The sequence below is a fragment of the Lampetra fluviatilis genome, chromosome 18 (assembly GCF_964198595.1).
Source record: "Lampetra fluviatilis chromosome 18, kcLamFluv1.1, whole genome shotgun sequence".
Classification (NCBI taxonomy): Eukaryota; Metazoa; Chordata; class Hyperoartia; order Petromyzontiformes; family Petromyzontidae; genus Lampetra; species Lampetra fluviatilis.
The window spans coordinates 7,000,805-7,017,596 of record NC_136292.1 but is presented as its reverse complement, the minus strand read 5'-3'; the positions used below and the strand labels follow the sequence as shown (position 1 = coordinate 7,017,596).

Below are 16,792 nucleotides of genomic sequence, written 5' to 3'. Positions count from 1 at the left end.
AATGCAATAACTCCCATGTTCATGGGACGATATTAAGATGATGGAAAAAGAAGAAGACGGCTCCATTGCCTTCGTGGCGTTCTCTGGCCTAACACTGCTGTGGAGAAAAGGCCGCAAAGGAGGCCGTGTCTGGTGTAGGTCAATCGGTTCCAAGGACAATGCACACGATATTATCGAAGCGCGTTTGTTTGCATGTTTTACCGCAAGCGTGGATGCGTGTGGTGAATGCGGCCTTGATGCCTTGCCGACGATCGGGGTCTATTCGGCGTTTGAACATCTTAACGCCTCCTGTGCTCTTACTGGAACGGGTCAAGCACTATGCTGTTTTTTTTCCATCGGCTCTCCGTCCGGCCGCAGCGCCAGGGTCACGGCGACTCTCGCTGACGTCGATGCAACGACTTTTGACGCTCAAGAGTCGCGTTGTTGTCAGGGCCCATTCGGCCTGGAGGGCGCCCGGCCACGTGGACCGAGAAGTCGCCCCCCAACCCCGCCCCCCGCACCGTCCCCGTGGCCTCACCGCACGGCCCACCACGGTCACCGCTTCCGATGCGTAGCGCTTCCGCAATTGCCGCCGATTAAACACTTCCGAGGACAAAGCATAATCGTTCGTTCATTAATTAATAATGATCACAATCATATTTTTTGCACGTGTTGGTTATTCACGCTGTCGTTCTTGTAGCGAGCGCACGAATATCGCTAAGGAAGGTGCTGCCGTTGGGTTTCATGGACGCAGTCTGGGGTGGTTTCGCCGTAGGGGGCGATGCTGCTTCTGCTGCTCCTGCTGAGTAATCCCTGTTGAGTAATTCGCGGTGTAATCTACTTTCCAAATCTGTACCGTGACACCGGCGCACAATGGCTCACTCTTTCAGAATGACGGCAGGGGGGGATCTTGAACGTCCACTGTGAAGCAGACGGTGCGTAGCATTAGTGCGGTCAATGCAAACTGCAGTATTAACTAGGGCGGCTTGCTGGATTCCAACCACGTAACCCCTGACACAAGCGGCGAACGCCGGGGCCGCGTCGCCGCCACCGCGTGTGGGAAATGGTGACGGAATCCGTGCGCGTGATTGTTTTTTTCCTTCTTCCAGGTTTCTCGCCAACGAAGCCTAATTAGGTGCGGCCACAAGGAAATGTTTTGGCTGGGAAGTTAACGCGGGGGACAATCGAGTTGAGTTTGCGTGACCAGGATGAGTCTCGTTTACGTCAACACATACAGTTCATCGTCGTCTCTGATTCATAATTGCTTATTGGGGGTTAGGCCACGCCATGAGCTCACTAAATGTGTGTGATCATGAACCCTCCACCACCCGACACGGTCTAACATTAATTTGTCACGTGGTGTACAAGCGTGTTAACTACGTGCCGATTATGATCGTTTCGGCTCGGTCGCCCGCCCGTAAGTTCGGAGAGCAATTCTGACGGCCGATGTTGTTGAATTAAGAAGGGCAGCGTTTCGCTTGAAACTGCGTCAAGCATCTTCAGGACAAAATGCAGAAAGTCGGAGTGACAATCCAGGAAGTCGGAATCAGGATTCTAATCGATACATCTGGCACACCACGTGACAGTTTAATTTGTTTGGCTATGTCGGAGCGCAAAGAAGTGAAATCGTCATCATCATCGTCGACGAGCACCTCCGATTAGCACGGTTGGCTACATACGATGCGAACGAAGTTCAGCATACACACACAGGTCGTCATCTCTGCGGGGTCGATAAAGTGAGTACTCGGTGGGTGGGGGGAGGGGCTGTGAGGCTGAGACTGCGTGAGCTGTACACGCCGGATGTTACTCGTCACTGTGATTCCTCCCGTATTTATTGTCGGAGCAATAAACGTCCCGTGGACACGGCCCTCGTGCACGCTTCTCGCTCCCCTCGCGCGACGAAACGCACGGTGCCGAGTCGAGAGCACGCCACGTGCACGTAGCACGACCTCGAAGCACGAGCATCCTTGTGCAGAATACAGGTAGCTGTGTAAATGAGAAGACACTGTCGCCTCCACGTACATAAACGTCCCCTCCACTTTACAGATTACAAGTACGCAGTATTTTTTTTTTACACATCCTATCAACCACACTGCGTTGTGGGTGTGTAGAATTTCAGCAGCACTTGGTTCATTGGCGGCAAACTGCACCGCGTTCAGACAGTCAATGGCTCCATCAGCAGAATCAGGCTCGTTCGAATCAATCGTTCAATGCAGGTGTCATGACGACTTGACACACTTACTTCTTTTGAGGTGGCACTTTATTGGAGACACGGTCACTTGACGTCAGGCGGAGACCCCCACTGCAACAGCCCCGAGTCTCCCGCGCATCTCCCCCTTATATACCGACACGAGGCCACGCCCCCCTTCTCGATCATTCTCGCTGATTGGACGGCCGCTCCACCGCCCTCTTCCGTCACTTGACCACGCCCCCTTCTCGAACATTCCTGTAGCCACCGGTCCCTTCGCACTCACAACTGACTCCCCCTGTCATTACCTCCCGTGGCCACTAGTTCACTCACACCGCGTGCAGGCTCGATTGCCATGACACAAGCAAGCACATTCTCCACGAGTTTCGACATTCGTGCCTTATCAGCATAGACAAAGATCCCCCCCCCCCGTGGCGCTAACAGACTGTTGGGGAAAGTGCTTTTAGCGAGCGCCTATTAAGACCAAACCCCGCACATCGGGGGATTGGGTGGCCAGAACCATGCCTGGCCGCCTTTGTCTCCTCAGTGTCAATGTTGACATTGTGCACCAGGTACCCATTTGAGGCTGAGTCGACCGAAGGGGAGGCCCAAGACCGGTTCAGATAATCGTCACCGCGTGTTGGCCATGAGCGGTACGGGAACTCGCGGAGCACGCTAACCCGCTGCACTGTCGCTCCCCACAGACGCACACAGAGACAGAGACACAGACGAGGACAGACACACGCACGCACACGCCCCCAGCAGCCTGTCCAGCTAACACCACCCCCTGTGAGTCGTCCACACCGCCCCCTGTAAGTCGTCCACACCGCCCCTGGGATGTAGAGTGGTTGGGTTTAGAGTGGGTGAGTGGTTGGGGTGTAGAGTGGGTGAGTGGTCGGGGTGTAGAGTGGGTGAGTGGTTGGGGTGTAGAGTGGGTGAGTGGTTGGGGTGTAGAGTGGGTGAGTGGTTGGGGTGTAGAGTGGGTGAGTGGTCGGGGTGTAGAGTGGGTGAGTGGTTGGGGTGTAGAGTGGGTGAGTGGTTGGGGTGTAGAGTGGCTGAGTGGTTGGGTGTAGAGTGGCTGAGTGGTTGGGGTGTAGAGTGGTTGGGTGTAGAGTGGTTGGGTGTAGAGTGGGTGAGTGGTTGGGTGTAGAGTGGGTGAGTGGTTGGGGTGTAGAGTGGGTGAGTGGTTGGGTGTAGAGTGGGTGAGTGGTTGGGGTGTAGAGTGGGTGAGTGGTTAGGGTGTAGAGTGGCTGAGTGGTTGGGGTGTAGAGTGGTTGGGGTGTAGAGTGGTTGGGGTGTAGAGTGGCTGAGTGATTGGGGTGTAGAGTGGGTGAGTGGTCGGGGTGTAGAGTGGGTGAGTGGTTGGGGTGTAGAGTGGGTGAGTGGTTGGGGTGTAGAGTGGCTGAGTGGTTGGGGTGTAGAGTGGTTGGGTGTAGAGTGGTTGGGTGTAGAGTGGGTGAGTGGTTGGGTGTAGAGTGGGTGAGTGGTTGGGGTGTAGAGTGGGTGAGTGGTTGGGTGTAGAGTGGGTGAGTGGTTGGGGTGTAGAGTGGGTGAGTGGTTGGGGTGTAGAGTGGCTGAGTGGTTGGGGTGTAGAGTGGTTGGGGTGTAGAGTGGTTGGGGTGTAGAGTGGCTGAGTGATTGGGGTGTAGAGTGGGTGAGTGGTTGGGGTGTAGAGTGGTTGGGTGTAGAGTGGTTGAGTGGTTGTTGGGTGGTGGAGCACCAGGCTAGGTCCCCCCATGGCCTCGGTTGTACAAACAGAGAGCTGGAATGCGGTGCCGCCTCAATGGAAATGAAAACACGAGACGGGGCCCGAGGCGGGAGAGACGGGGACTCAGAGAGACACAGACAGAGACACAGAGACACACAGCATGGACACAGCATGGACAGAGATACAGACAGAGACACAGCATGGACAGAGACACAGACAGAGACACAGACAGAGACACACAGCATAGACAGATACACAGACAGAGACACACAGCATAGACAGAGACACAGACAGAGACACAGCATAGACAGAGACACAGACAGAGAAACACAGCATAGACAGAGACACAGACAGAGACACACAGCATGGACAGGGACACAAACAGAGACACACAGCATAGACAGAGACACAGACAGAGACACAGCATAGACAGAGACACAGACAGAGACACAGCATAGACAGAGACACAGACAGAGACACACAGCATAGACAGAGACACAGACAGAGACACAGCATAGACAGAGACACAGACAGAGACACAGCATAGACAGAGACACAGACAGAGAAACACAGCATAGACAGAGACACAGACAGAGACACACAGCATGGACAGGGACACAAACAGAGACACACAGCATAGACAGAGACACAGACAGAGACACAGCATAGACAGAGACACAGACAGAGACACAGCATAGACAGAGACACAGACAGAGACACAGCATAGACAGAGACACAGACAGAGACACACAGCATAGACAGAGACACAGACAGAGACACACAGCATGGACAGGGACACAGACACAACATAGACAGATACACACAGCATGGACAGGCACACAGACAGAGACACAGAGACAGAGACACAGACAGAGACACAGACAGAGACACACAGCATGAGCACAGTATGGACAGAGACACAGCGACACACAGCATGGACAGGCACACAGACAGAGACACAGACAGAGACAGAGACACAGACAGAGACACACAGCATAGACAGAGACACCAGCATGGACAGGCACACAGAGACACGGATAAAGACAGACAGACCGAGACAGAGACACACATCATCTACAGACAGACACATTGAGACACACACATAGACACAACGACCCACAGACAAACGGATAAAGCGACACGGACGCACGGACAGAGAGACACTGACAGATAGGGATTGACGGAGACGCACAGAGGTCGTACACACAGGCTAATGGGCAGGCAGACGCGGACAGAGACACATATACACGTGGACAGAGATAGAGAATTAGATACACGCACGGAGAGAGAGATTCGCATACCTACAGACAGACACAGAGACAGAGGCACTTTCACAAAAAGGGAGATAGACAAAGATGCCCCGTGTAGCCTTAGCAGACTGTTGGGGCAAGTGCTGTTAGCGAGTACCCCTATGAAGGCGGGCACGGCAAACGAGGGGGTTGGGTGGCCAACGCACCACGCCCGGCCGCCTTTGTCTCCCTCGTGGCGATGTTGACACACCGCACCGGGTACTCATTTGATGCGGAGTCGACCTAGGGGAGGCCCAGGACCGTTTCGGCTAATCGTCACCGGTGTTGTCCGTGAGCGGGAATCGAACTCGGTTCGCCTGGTTCGTCGTGCAGCGTAGCGCTAACCGCCGCACCACCGCTCCCCATGAAAGGCGCACGCACCAACACACACACAGAGAAAAACACGCTCACGTACAAGCAGAAACACAGGCAGACAGACGGACAAACATAAACCCAGACATACACACGGGCAGGCTCACAACGGAGGGGGGAGACAACCACAGACGCACCGACAAACATTCACACGCGAGCAGGCGGACACGCAGGCACATACGTAGACGAACGTACACGCAGAGACACGGAAAGGGGCACACACACACAGACACTTTGGAATAGCCTCTCACCGGCTCCTATCCCCAGCTCGTGTCAAGCCCTGCTCAGCAAGTCAAGAACCGTGTTACACTCTTATCACTCACACCTTTTGGCGGTGCCGTTTGTTGCTGGTCGCGTGACGTTTTGGATGCCGTCCATAAATGACGTCACGCAATTTTGGACGATTTTTGACCACCCCCCTCTCGTCACACGGCGTCACAAAAAGTCAGACCCCCTCCCTCAAATTTGAAAGCTCTGCCCCCCCCCCCAAAATAAAACGTGCTTCAAATCGCTTTAAACTATCGTCATTGTAGTGCGTATTTAATGTGGCGCTGCACTCTGATGTTGTAGGAGAAACCATGTATTAAAAAGTATATTTAATGAAGTAGAACGTGTTGTCTATATTTATTTAAAGTTGCGCATTTTGATGTGACGTCACATTCCTCACCCCCCCCCCTCGTCACACATCGTCACAAATGTCTGACCCCACCCCCTAGGTGCGTGACGTCATTTATGGACGGCCCCTTGGACGATTGCTCAGTAAGTGTGTTACAAAAAAAGTATACAGACGCTCGCGGACACACACAGGCGCCCAGCAAAAAGCGATAACGGAATCACCCTAAGACCATTCCACATTCCCATGGCCAGAGCCGTGGCCTCCGTGTGTCTCGCACGGCCCCGGTGAGTGGACGGTGTGAGTCCCCCCCCCCCCCCGTGTCTCGCTCCATGAGTGGTTTTTGTTCCTGCTGCTGGGGTGGTGGTGCTGGTGGTGGTGGAAATTGCACGTTCCTCTGACAAGAGCAGTCGATAAATAACAACGACGAGTGGCGCTTTACCACAGAGCAGTAGTCGTTTTATCGGCCCCGGAGCAATGACGAGTACGATGATGGGTCGAGGAAATTTTCACACGAGACCCACAGACCGACAGCGCCACCCGGCGGCGTGAGTGAGTACTGCCAGCTGAGAGGGTTTACGTTGGAGTCCGAGGTCCGTGGTGCTGGAGGATTTAGGGGTTGACATTTGGAGTTACGTTCTGGTTCGGAGTTGGGTTTAGAGGTAAGGGTTCATGTCACGGGAAGGATTAGAGTAAAAAAAAGTGTTTAAGTTAATATGGTCGTTAGGGGGTTCGGGCTGGGTTTAGTATTCGGGTTTAGTAGTAGCAGTCGTGTTGGGGTTTAGCGTCAGGGCTTGGGTTATTGTTGGGTGTTAGCGTTATATTAGGGCTGGGTTAGATTAGGGCTTGGTCCTGGAATGAATTACTAAACATTTTAACACTGGAGAAGATTTCAAAGCTCCGATAGAAGAAAATGTCATTGACCATTGTAATTGTTTTTTTATGTTTTGTATAGTACTAGTTCGTATTGTGTGTGTATGTGTGTGTATGTGTGTGTATGTACGTGTGTGTATATGTGTATGTATGTGTGTATGTGCAGCGGCTTCAGTTTAACAGCAGAGGTCTCACTCCGAATCAGTCGAGCGGCAAAATCTTTTAATCAGTTGCGTAACGCTGTGTGGAAGCTACCTGGTCTGTCGCACCGCACGAAGCTTCAGGTCTTCTCGGCCACAGTCATTCCCTCCCTTCTCTACACTTGCGAAACGTGGACCCCCCTAATGGAGCATCTTCGCCGGTTGGAAACATTTAGGCTGGCCTGCCTACGATCCATCCTGGGTTTAACCAGGCTGGATTGTGTGAGGAGCTCACAAATCCTTGAAAGATCTGGGCAAAGTCCCATCGGTGAGCTCCTCCGGCAGGCAAGGCTGCGTTGGTTGGGTTATGTAGCCCGCATGCCCAGCCACCGCATGCCCAAACAGCTTCTGTTCGGCCGGATCGAGGGGGCTAAACGGGCGCGGCACGGGCTAGAGAAGAAATGGAGTGATGTGGTACAGGAGGATGTGGAGCTGAGTGGACTAGCCGATGACTGGTACCAGCGGTGTCAAGATCGGCCTCTGTGGAGGAGGCTCGTGAAGGACGCTACTGGGCAGTTGGAGGCAGTCGCCCTCCAGCAACAACGGAGGGCGGAGGAGCGACGTTCACAACAACCAGCGGAGTGCCGGGTGGCTAAAGCACAGCAAGTTGGCACAGTAGGGGGCACAGGTGGTGCATCAACCAGTCATCTCGGTCATCTCAGTCAGTCGACCCGTGGCACCTGGGTCTGTCCCGTGACCTCCTGCCAGCGGGCGTTCGACACTTCACGTGGCCTCAAGGTGCACATGGCCTGGCACAAGCGTCGTGGTGACGTCACTGCCACTTAGTTGCGAATGGCGGTTGTTGTTGTATGTGGAGTGGTAGTGTAGCGGTTAGCGCTATGCACCTGGCAACCCGGGTTCGATTTCCGCTAATGGCCTACACCAGTAACTATTATCTGAACTGGTCCTGGGCCTCCACTAGGTCGACTCAACCTCAAATGACTACCTGGTGCGGTGTGTAAACATCGCCACAGGGGAGACAAAGGCGGGCGGGCGTGGTGCTGGCCACCCACCCCCTAGTGTACCGTTCTGGCCTTCATAGGTGCTCGCTAACAGCACTTGCCACTACAGTCTGTTAAGGCTACACGAGGGGTCTTTATGTGTGTATATGGCCTATTATGCCATCAGTAGGCCTGGGCTGTGGGTTGTTCTTTGTGCTTTCGGAGTCCCTGACCCTCTGTTCACGCTCATTAAAGACCTTCATGATGGTGAGCGGGCCCGGGTAAAACTACGTGGCCGGGAGTCGGAGCCATTCACTGTTCACCTTGGGGTGCGACAGGGATGTCCTCTGGCTCCCACATTATTTAACATCTTTTTCGACCACGTAGTTCGTGAAGCCTTTGATGGCTGTACCAGAGAAATTTCCATCTGGTACAGATTCAATGGGAGGCTGATCGATGCCCGGGTGCGGTCAAGGGATGGCTCCCTATTGATCAACCACGTTATGTATGCCGATGATTTGGTAATTGCCGTTCACTCAGAGGAGGAGTTGGAGGCGCTGCTGTTGAAACTGGAGCGTGCCACTAAGAGGGTGGGGCCTTACCATCAGCCCCACCATAACTAAACACCTGCCTGGGTATGTTGTACCATCTGGCACTCCACCCCCACAACTCCCAATCGGTGATGGAGCAGTTGTGGAGAGAGTGGAGAGTTTCCCATACCTGGGCAGTGTGCTCATGACCGGCCCCGGTTTGACAGCAGAGATCTCACTCCGAATCAGCCGAGCGGCAATATATTTTAATCGGTTGCGTAACGCTGTGTGGAAGCTTCCTGGTCTGTCGCTTCAGGTCTTCTTGGCAACAGTCATTCCCTCCCTTCTCTGCGCTTGCGAAACGTGGACCCCCCTAATGGAGCATCTTCACCGGTTATGAACATTTAGGCTGGCCTGCCTACGATCCATCCTGGGTTTAACCAGGCTGGATTGTGTGAGGAGCTCACATATCCTTGAAAGATCTGGCCAAAGTCCCATCGGTGAGCTCCTCCGGCAGGCAAGGCTGCGTTGGCTGGGTCATTTAGCCCGCATGCCCAGCCACCGCATGCCTAAACAGCTTTTGTTCGGCCGGATAGAGGGGGCTAAACGGGCGCGGACTAGAGAAGAGATGGAGTGATGTGGTAAAGGAGGATGTGGAGCTGAGTGGACTTGCCGATGACCGGTACCAGCGGTGTCAAGATCGGCCTCTGTGGAGGAGGCTCGTGAAAGACGCTGCCACTGGGCAGTTGGAGGCAGTCGCCCTCCAACAACAACGGAGGGCGGAGGAGCAACGCTCACAATAACGAGCGGAGTGCCGGGTGTCTAAAGCACAGCAAGTTGGCACAGTAGGGAGCGCAGGTGGTGCATCAGTCAGTCGTCTCAGTCAGTCGACCTGTGGCACCTGGGTCTGCCCCGTGACCTCCTTGCAGCAGGCGTTCGACACTTCACGTGGCCTCAAGGTGCACATGGCCTGGCACAAGCGTCGTGGTGACGTCACCGCCACTTAGTGGTGAATGGCGGTTGTTGTTGTTGTGTACGTGTGTATGTGTGTGTATGTGTATGTATGTGTGTGTGTATGTGTGTGTGGTGATTTATTTTTGCTGACTTCTTGCCACGTCCCCCTCGCGAAAGAGGGGTTTAACCTTGATGTTTTATTTTACCTGGTTAAATAAAGGTGAAATGAAAATAAGAATAGAGTTCGGGCTGGTGTTTGGTGTTCGTGCTCATACTCGGGTTCGTGTCAGGTCTGTACGACGTTGAACTTCTTTCGCACCGTACGCAGCCAACCGTGCTTATCAGAGGTGTGCGGGGGAAGGACAACAAATTAAACACAAAAATCATTCCTGCAAAAAGTGAGTTTGTCAATCTAGATGACGAGTTGAAAGTGCGTAGCTCCACTGGCTTCCTCATCGGTTAGGAAAGAGGCATTCCAGACGGCCGCCGCAGAAGCGCATCTGAAAGCGCCCCGCGACGATGCGGTGACCGCTGCCTTCGTTCGACGGGCGAGCCAGAATGCACTGCGACGAAGATGACTGACGGAGTTGGCGTTGATGATTCATGCTCCTTTTATTCAAGTTCATTTCAAGTTCATTAAGTAGGTATAGCCCTGTGAGCCATTCGGCTCTTGAATCGGGTGCAACCGCAACAAACAAAAAAAATGAACAAGAAAACATCTTAAAGTGAATATGTGACTAAGTGCAAACAGAAAATCCAAGAAAAGACAGCAAAAATATTGCAGAAAAAGCACCGTACACCAACGCTGTGCAAAAATCCCAGTGGAATGCAAGTCAAACAACAACAACCACAAGACAACTTAGATTAAGGCCATCAGTCTTACTCCGTACTACAACAAACAAACATGGCCAAGCCAGTAAACTTTTCGAAATCACCAAAATAAAGCAATGAAACAGTGATCATAGGAACTGACGAAATTTTCACAATAAACGACAAACAACATGTACAACCAAACCCTGCAGCCATAGCTGGCTGCATGAGTCACTCCACAACAGCAGGAGCATCAATCGGAGTATTATAATTTTTCAATGCACTTTAAAGATCAGCACACTAAATCAAAACACAGGTCATACTTTGCAGCGATGATCCGGAGCGAAACATTTTATTTTCGGCCACTGAATAGCACTGGCAGCTAGGGGTGTACAACTCCTCTAGAGCAGTTTACAGTGAAGATCTCATAGGTAGTGACTCAAGTTGCAATTTATTGGCAATAGCATTCCAGACCCTGGGGGCATCAATAGCAAAGGCCCTTCCTCCAGTATATGTACGGCAATAGGGAATATGAAGCTGGTGAATGAGTGTAGACCTTAGGTCAAATTTGTTCTTTGAAACAGAGAGGAGATCTAGCAGGTAATCTGCGGATTTTTTTGTAAGTACATCATGAATAAATAAGATCTGGTGCACAAGCCATCGAACGTTCAGATATTGATCCTTGACAAGATGCGCAAGGCGTTTATATCTTAGGGCAAGCTGTTAATGTTACGGTTCAGGTCAGACCTAGAGTGAAGGGTGTATTGGTAGTGTTGGGGCTGTGGCTGGGTTAGGGTTACTTAGGTGATGGAGTTATTAATTATTGACCATTTACGTTCGTTTACACTGGTAACTGTGTTTTTTTCAGGAGGGTGCTGAGAGGTTTTGCCAGAGGGGCGATGTTGCTGATGAGTGTGATCCAAAATTAAATAATTTGCCGGTAACTTGTTCAGCATCGGGACGTTTTGGCCATGATCAGTTATGTTGTTTTATGTTTAGCTCTGGAAGGAAACCCATGCAGAACAGGGAGAGATAAGAGGCTGCCCACAGAAAGGCGTCAACATCGGGAATCGAACCAAGGTCCTTCTTTCTGCGGGGAAAAAGTATTAAAACGAGGCATAGAGGTGGAATGAAGTGTTAAGAGTTGGCCCAAAGTTCGTGGTAGATGTGTAGATGACCAGGTTTAGTGGTAGGTGTGTGGATGACCAGGGTTAGTGGTAGGTGTGTGGATGACCAGGGCTAGTGGTAGGTGTGTGGATGACCAGGCTTAGTGGTAGGTGTGTGGATGACCAGGGTGAGTGGAAGGTGTGGGTATGACCAGGGTGAGTGGTAGGTGTGTGGATGACCAGGGTGAGTGGTAGGTGTGTGGATGACCAGGGTTAGTGGTAGGTGTGTGGATGACCAGGGCTAGTGGTAGGTGTGTGGATGACCAGGGCTAGTGGTAGGTGTGTGGATGACCAGGCTTAGTGGTAGGTGTGTGGATGACCAGGGTGAGTGGTAGGTGTGTGGATGACCAGGGCTAGTGGTAGGTGTGTGGATGACCAGGCTTAGTGGTAGGTGTGTGGATGACCAGGCTTAGTGGTAGGTGTGTGGATGACCAGGGCTAGTGGTAGGTGTGTGAATGACCAGGGCTAGTGGTAGGTGTGTGGATGACCAGGCTTAGTGGTAGGTGTGTGGATGACCAGGGTGAGTGGTAGGTGTGTGGATGACCAGGGCTAGTGGTAGGTGTGTGGATGACCAGGGTGAGTGGTAGGTGTGTGGATGACCAGGGGTAGTGGTAGGTGTGAGGATGACCAGGGCTAGTGGTAGGTGTGTGGATGACCAGGCTTAGTGGTAATGACCAGGGTGAGTGGTAGGGAAAGAGCTGGGTGTGAGTTTTGGGCTCCACCGCCACCTTCATCGCAACCGAGACACTGCACATCCTGCCTCACAGGGATGGTGATGTGGTTGTTGGTCAGGGTGATGGTTACGGTGTGATGTTGTAAAGATTGTTTTGCTGCAGATCATGAACTCTTTTTCACTCTCGCACCCCCCGATCCAGACTTGAGACCAAATGGCCACAGAGTACCGAGTTGAACTAATTTATTTCGCACCCCCTGTTCCAGTGGTGGATAGTCCTCATTCCCATGGGGGACATGTATTTGGCTTGTTGTCCTTCCCCCGCACTTCCGATTAGCATGGTTGGTTTCGTACACGCATCCGTGAGTTAGCCACTGCTGACTTCTCACAGTGTTACTAATTTTATTGACCCAGAATGATGACAGGCTGGGCCGAGTTGACGCCCAGCCTCCTGCCTTGGTCTCCCAGTGCTGACTGTGGTCTTAGATCCACTACCAATCAGCTGCTCCCACAGGGCCCCTCTCTTCCAAGTCCTTCTGGGTCCCCTTGCAATGTCTTCTCTGAACCCCCTGAGGTCGCATTCCTGGGTCCCCCTAGGACCCTTAGGTTTCCCTCTGGATCCCCTCCATAGTTCCCACTCGGACCCCCTGAGTTATCTCTCTGGGTACCCCTCCCCCCTGGGGTCACCTCTCCATGCCCTCCTGGGCCCCCCAATATCATCACTCAAGCTGCCCCTGGGTCTCTTCTTGAAAAGCTCCGTCGCCCCCCCACCCCAAGTCCCCTCTTCACGGCCCCCAGGGTCCCCTCTTTGGGCCCCCAGAGTCTCGACTTGCGGTCTCTCTGAATCCCCAATGTAGCTCCCCTCTGCTCCCCTGGGTCATCAACTCCGGGTCCCAGTGAGTCTCCCCATTAGGTTCCCTTGCGTCCCCTCTCCGTACCCCCCCCCCCTCCCGGGACCCCTCTGGAGGTCTAGATCAGGTACCCCCCTGGAGGTCTAGATCAGGTACCCCCTTGGTCCCCTCTCCGGTCCCCCCCCCCGGGGTCCCCTCTCCGATACCCCCCCCCCCCCCGGGGTCCCCTCTTTCGCTCCACGTGGGACACTCCGGGCGGGTTTTTAGGCCGTGCATTGCTCGCGTTGTTCCAATTGGACGGTGCGAGTCACGTGCTGCAAGCGGCGCGCTCCCATTGGTCGCTGCGCGGGGCCGCGCTCGAGCGGCGCGGAGTGGAGAGGCGAGGCGAGACGCGGGGCACCCCAACAGCGCGGAGCCCCTCGGCGCGGGACCCCCTCGGCGCGGGACCCCGCCAACGAAACTCGGGGACCTGCGCGAGCCGTACGGCTGCCGCTGCTTCCGCTTACCCCGAGAGCCCCCGAGGGCGGGCGGTCGGGCGCCACCGTGGGGCCTACCAAAGGCTTCTGCCGGGCAGAGCGCGGGGATCGCGGCGGAGCGGCCAGGCGAGACCGCCCGACCCCGGGACCCCCCCCCCGGATCGTCGCTGTCCTGCCTCGCGCGCCCAAGCGGGAACCGGCCCGGCTCGGCATGGAGGCGGACGCGCAAAGTAAGCGGCGGCTCGCGAGCGTGGGGCGCCACGAGGCTGTGGCGGGAGTGTGGTGGTGGGGGGCGGCAGGCGACGAGGGGGGTCTTGGGGTAAAGAGTTTTCCCAAGTCCCGGGGGTCTCCACTCAAGAGGAGTTCCGCGACTTGCGGACTGGCGGCTCCCGCGGATAAGGAGCCGAGAGGTTGAGGGGGGGGGGGTAGCCGTGGTCGTTCAACTCGTGGTCCCGACGTAAGGTTCTGACACTCGCGGTGTGGGTGTATGGGAATGTGTGTGTTCATGTGGAGGTATGGGGTGGAGGTAGGTGTGGGTTTGTGGGATATGGTGTGAGTGTATGGGAATGTGTGTGTTCATGTGGAGGTATGGGGTGGAGGTAGGTGTGCGTTTGTGGGATGGTGTGGGTGCATGGGAATGTGTGTGTTCATGTGGAGGTATGGGGTGGAGGTAGGTGTGGGTTTGTGGGATATGGTGTGGGTGTATGGGAATGTGTGTGTTCATGTGGAGGTATGGGGTGGAGGTAGGTGTGGGTTTGTGGGATATGGTGTGAGTGTATGGGAATGTGTGTTCATGTGGAGGTATGGGGTGGAGGTAGGTGTGCGTTTGTGGGATGGTGTGGGTGCATGGGAATGTGTGTGTTCATGTGGAGGTATGGGGTGGAGGTAGGTGTGGGTTTGTGGGATATGGTGTGGGCCGCAAGGCTTCGGTGGTACGGCCACGTGATGCGAAGTGAAGAGTCATCAGTGGCCAAGACTGCCTTGCGTATTGAGCCAGAGGGCCGCCGTCCACGCGGGCGTCCGAAGAAGCGATGGATGGACCGAATAAAGGAAGACATGAAGACGGTCAACGCATCCCCTGAAGATGCCCTGGACCGAGCCAAATGGAGAAGACAATGCCGAAAAGCGGACCCTGCGCCACAGCGGGAACAACGCTAGGAAGAAGGTGTGGGCCGCATGTGGAGGGGTGGGTTTGTGGGATGGTGTGCGGTGCATGTGGAGGTCCTCGGTGTTTGGGAGGGGGTGGTTGCTCGTGGAAAGGTGTGTGGGGTGAATGGGAATGTGTGGGGTTCATTGGAATGTGTGGGGTGAATGGGAAGGTGTGGGGTGAATGGGAATGTGTGAGGTGAATGGGAATGTGTGGGGTGCATGGGAATGTGTGGGGTGCATGGGAATGTGTGGGGTGCATGGGAATGTGTGGGGTGAATGGGAAGGTGTGGGTGCATGGGAATGTGTGGGGTGCATGGGAATGTGTGGGGTAAATGGGAAGGTGTGGGGTGAATGGGAATGTGTGTGGGGTTCATTGAATGTGTGGGGTGCATGGGAATGTGGGGTTCATTGGAATGTGTGGGGTGAATGGGAAGGTGTGGGGTGAATGGGAATGTGTGAGGTGAATGGGAATGTGTGGGGTGCATGGGAATGTGTGGGGTGCATGGGAATGTGTGGGGTGCATGGGAATGTGTGGGGTGCATGGGAATGTGTGGGGTAAATGGGAAGGTGTGGGGTGAATGGGAATGTGTGTGGGGTTCATTGAATGTGTGGGGTGCATGGGAATGTGGGGTTCATTGGAATGTGTGGGGTGAATGGGAAGGTGTGGGGTGAATGGAATGTGTGAGGTGAATGGGAAGGTGTGGGGTGCATGGGAATGTGGGGTTCATTGGAATGTGTGGGGTGAATGGGAAGGTGTGGGGTGAATGGGAATGTGTGAGGTGAATGGGAATGTGTGGGGTGCATGGGAATGTGTGGGGTGCATGGGAATGTGTGGGGTGCATGGGAATGTGTGGGGTGAATGGGAAGGTGTGGGTGCATGGGAATGTGTGGGGTAAATGGGAAGGTGTGGGGTGAATGGGAATGTGTGTGGGGTGAATAGGAATGTGTGGGGTGAATGGGAAGGTGTGGGGTACATGGGAAGGTGTGGGTGCATGTAAAGGTGTGTGGGTGCATGTGAAGGTGTGTGGGTGCATGTGAAGGTGTGTGGGGTGCATGGGAAGGTGTGTGGGTGCATGGGAAGGTGTGTGGGTGCATGGGAAGGTGTGTGGGGTGCATGGAAAGGTGTGTGGGTGCATGGGAAGGTGTGTGGGGTGAATGGGAAGGTGTGTGTGGTGCATGTGAAAGTGTGGGGTGCATGGGTTTGTGTGGGTTCGTGGGATGGTGTGGAGGGCATGTGGAGGTGTGGGGTGCATCTGAAGGAGTGGCTGTTTGCGAAGGTGTGGCGTGCATGGGAAGTGGAGGGGGTTGTGAGTGCCTAAGGTGTGTGGCGCAATAGGGAGCAGTGGGGGTGAGCAGTGGGTTTGAGGATGTTTCGGTGTGTTGCGGAGTGGTGGTGGTGGGGTGTGAGGGAGGGTGGGCAGGAAGGGGGCCCGCATGTTCAGGTGAGAAGGCGCGCGGTGTTGAGGGAGTCGTGGGTGTCCAGGAAGGTGTGAGAAGAATGGGGAGGTGTAGGTGTACAGGAATGGTCTTGGGGTGCGAGAAAGTGCATGGTTCCTGGCAAGGTGTGGAATGCGCGGGAGAACGTGAGATGTGTGCGGTGTAGGTGAGGGAGGCATGGTGGGTGTGGGGTGTGTAGGGAGTAAATGGTGTGCACAGTAATGTTGACCAGTGAGCGAGTCAGGTCAATGAACGTGAGTTGTCGGGTCACCGTGGCTCAGACATCGTCTGGGTGATGGCGATTCGGGCGGTGGTGGTGGTGATAGGTTGTTGTTAGTAGTCGTGGTGGTCCTGGTGGCATCATTATTGGTCAGTGGTGTAGGTTATAGCGATTGTGACGATGCTGTTGGCTGTCGTGGTGTCGGCGGTGCAGATGATTTGTCGTGTTGGTGATGAGGATGTTGGTCTCATTGCCAGACAATGCAACTGACGGCATCGCAGTGGCCTGGCTGCAAAAAGCAGAGCGGATGAAGATACTGGGAGGGAAGGGAAAGACTGGGGGGGGGGGGTGATATGGTTGGAG

At 54.3% G+C, this 16,792-nt stretch overlaps 1 protein-coding gene across 1 annotated transcript in view; it reads left to right on the top strand.

Annotated features, from left to right (window-relative positions):
- The window catches only part of PKDCC (protein kinase domain containing, cytoplasmic), a 31,772-nt gene extending 17,734 nt beyond the window's left edge, over positions 1–14,038 (top strand). The window contains exon 6 of the mRNA XM_078864684.1: positions 13,415–14,038. Within this exon, the coding sequence (XP_078720810.1) occupies positions 13,415–14,038 (624 nt within the window). The remainder of the gene's footprint in view (positions 1–13,414) is intronic.
- Positions 14,039–16,792: the final 2,754 nt, after the last annotated feature.